General features: G+C 54.1%; 1 protein-coding gene across 1 annotated transcript in view; it reads left to right on the forward strand.

The window, feature by feature from the left end:
* Positions 1–293: 293 nt before the first annotated feature.
* The window catches only part of LOC107287561 (snaclec coagulation factor IX/factor X-binding protein subunit A), a 6,515-nt gene continuing 4,287 nt past the window's right edge, over positions 294–2,521 (forward strand). Inside the window, exons 1-3 of the mRNA XM_015816085.1 lie at positions 294–378; positions 836–921; positions 2,345–2,436. Of these exons, the coding sequence (XP_015671571.1) occupies positions 864–921; positions 2,345–2,436 (150 nt within the window). The 5' untranslated portion in view covers positions 294–378; positions 836–863. The remainder of the gene's footprint in view (positions 379–835; positions 922–2,344; positions 2,437–2,521) is intronic.

Raw genomic sequence — 2,521 nt, forward strand, 5'->3', positions numbered from 1 at the left:
GGGGGGGATCCCCTTCTCTGGACACCCACAAGGAGTTGGGGCCAATCAGCCACGTATCTGGGGTGCTTTCCTTTGGATTGCTGCACTGAGCAGGGGCTGGGCTGGATGACCTCAGGGAACATTTCAAACTGTAGGATTCCCTCCGTGACATCCGTCCTGGCAGAGAGTGAATCCGTCAACTTCTTTTGTGCAAACACAACTACTTCCTGATCGGTAGCCACAAAAATCCGTTCTCACACAAAGCCTTTTCTCCCACCGTCCCCCCCCACAGAAATCCACCCCCCCTTCCTTGCCTATAAATGCCTCCATTCCCCTCCCAGGAGGAAAGCCTGGAGTTGCCTCTGAGCAGACTTGCTACCTGTGGAGGCCGAGGGACAGGTGAGCGCGGCTCTCCCACCTGTGGGCACCTGACAGGTGAGGCCCCCCTGCATTACATCGCTCCTCTCTCTCTCTCTCTCTCTCTCTCTCTCTCTCTCTCTCTCTCTCTCTCTCTCTCTCTCTCTCTCTGTCCTCTCTCTCCCCACCTGCAGGGACCACTTTCATGGGGCGGCAGGCAATGTCCAGGTTCCAGCAGGGGATCCTTGGGAGGCAAGGACAAAGGGATCTACCAGGGGGATCTCTGGGGAAGAGAGACTTTGGGGGGGCTTCTGTCCTGTACGTAGCAATGCAGGATCCACTGTGACCCCCCCCCCCAGGCTGCTGCCCGAAGAAGGAGGGAGAAACGGGGTCCAGCTGGGCAAGTGAAGAAGCGCAAAGCAAAGTGTGGGACTCCCAGCTTGGCCCCAGGTTGGACTTCACCCCCTCTCCCCCCCCCTTTCCTCTCTCCCCCCCCCAGTTCTCTCTGCAGGGAAGGAAGGAAGACCATGGGGCGATTCACCTTCGTGAGCTTTGGCTTGCTGGTCGTGGCCGCCTCCCTAAGTGGTGAGTTTGAGCAGGGTCCCTCGTGTCCGGAGAGGGCAAAGCTCTCCCACCTCCAACCCCTTCCTGATTTGACCCCCCCCCCCCAGAATCCTCTCCCCAAAGTTGCTTTTATTCCCACTTGGCTCCTTCTGCCATCCAGATCCCACCTTCTCTCTCTGCCCCAAGACTCAGAACTGTGTGCAGCGATACAAAACCCAAGCAAAATTAACCCCACTGAAATGCAGAATTAATTATAAGTTAAACTCTTGGGGAAAATGCATACATTGATGAATTAAAAGTAGAGTGCCCCTCCCCCCCTTCTTGCTAGGGATTTCTCTCCATGGGAGCCACCCAAGGGGTGAGACCCTTCCCCATCTGCTGAAGAGCTGAGCCCCTGCTGGGGGCGTCTTCAGACGGGCCCTTCTTGGGCAGTGGGGAGCAGGGGGGCAGCCCCACGAATAATCTGCCTCTAAACCCCTGTAGTTGTTTGGGGGCATCCAGGAGAGAGGAGATCCCTTAGGACAGACCCAATGGATCCCCCTTCCTTTGCACCGGTCAACAGCCTGGCTGCTTCCTTTCCCAGCCATTGCAATTTTGGAGGCTTTCAAGGGCAGCCCCACATCAAGGCCATTGCAGTAGTCTGGACAGGTTGCAACCAAAGTGGGGATAATTCTTGCTAAGTCTGAATGGCTCAGGACGCTTCATGATTTTTATTTGTATAATTATTCCTGTGTATCCTGTCATCATCATCATCATCATTATTATATTTATTATATTATTATTATTATTACTACTACTACTACCAATAATTCAAGGCAACGAACATACCTGATATTCTTTCCTCCTTCTGTTTTCCCGCAACGACAACCCTGTGACATGGATTAAGCTGAGAGTGATTGACACGAGTGATTGACACACAGTCACCCTGCTTTCCTAAGGCGGGACTAGAACTGCCCGTCTCCTTGTGATTGGCCCAGAGTCACCCAGCTGACTTCCATTGCTAAAGCGGGACTAGAACTCCTGGTCTCCTGCATCCTAGCCAGGTGCTCTAACCACTAGGCCAAATTGGCTCAGTTGGGACTTGAGGCCCAGGCAGGTCTGCAAAGGTTAATCTGTTCGTGAAAGAACCCAATTTTTGACTTTGCACCCTTCACGGAATGAAAAAAGCAGCCAACGTGGATAGAGACACACCAGACATGCAGCTTCCAGGGAATTAAACCAGGGTTCACTCTAACCGAGGTTTGGACAATCTGCAAAGGAAGCTGCAAGTCAGTTTGCAACAAGCAGGTTAAGCATGTTCTGCAGACCCAGCTCTCCTCTTCCTCATCCCCCCCCATTCCTCGTCCTCCCCCCACCTCCACTCCCTGGCCCTACTCCTCCTCCTCCCCCTCCTCGTCCTCCCCCCCTCCTCTCTTTTCATTGGGCATTGTCTCTTCCCACAAAGGAACTGGAGCTGATTGTCTCTCTGGTTGGTCCTCCTATGAAGGGCATTGCTACAAGGCCTTCGAACTATACAAGACCTGGGAAGATGCAGAGGTGAGCTGTGTCCCTGAGGGTCTCCCAGCCCAGGCCGAGGAGACGTCCAGGGAGAGCCTTGCAGAGCCCCCAAGTCCCCTCTGGC

The sequence above is a fragment of the Protobothrops mucrosquamatus genome, unplaced genomic scaffold (assembly GCF_001527695.2).
Source record: "Protobothrops mucrosquamatus isolate PMUCROS unplaced genomic scaffold, P.Mucros_1.0 scaffold_108, whole genome shotgun sequence".
Taxonomy (NCBI): domain Eukaryota; kingdom Metazoa; phylum Chordata; class Lepidosauria; order Squamata; family Viperidae; genus Protobothrops; species Protobothrops mucrosquamatus.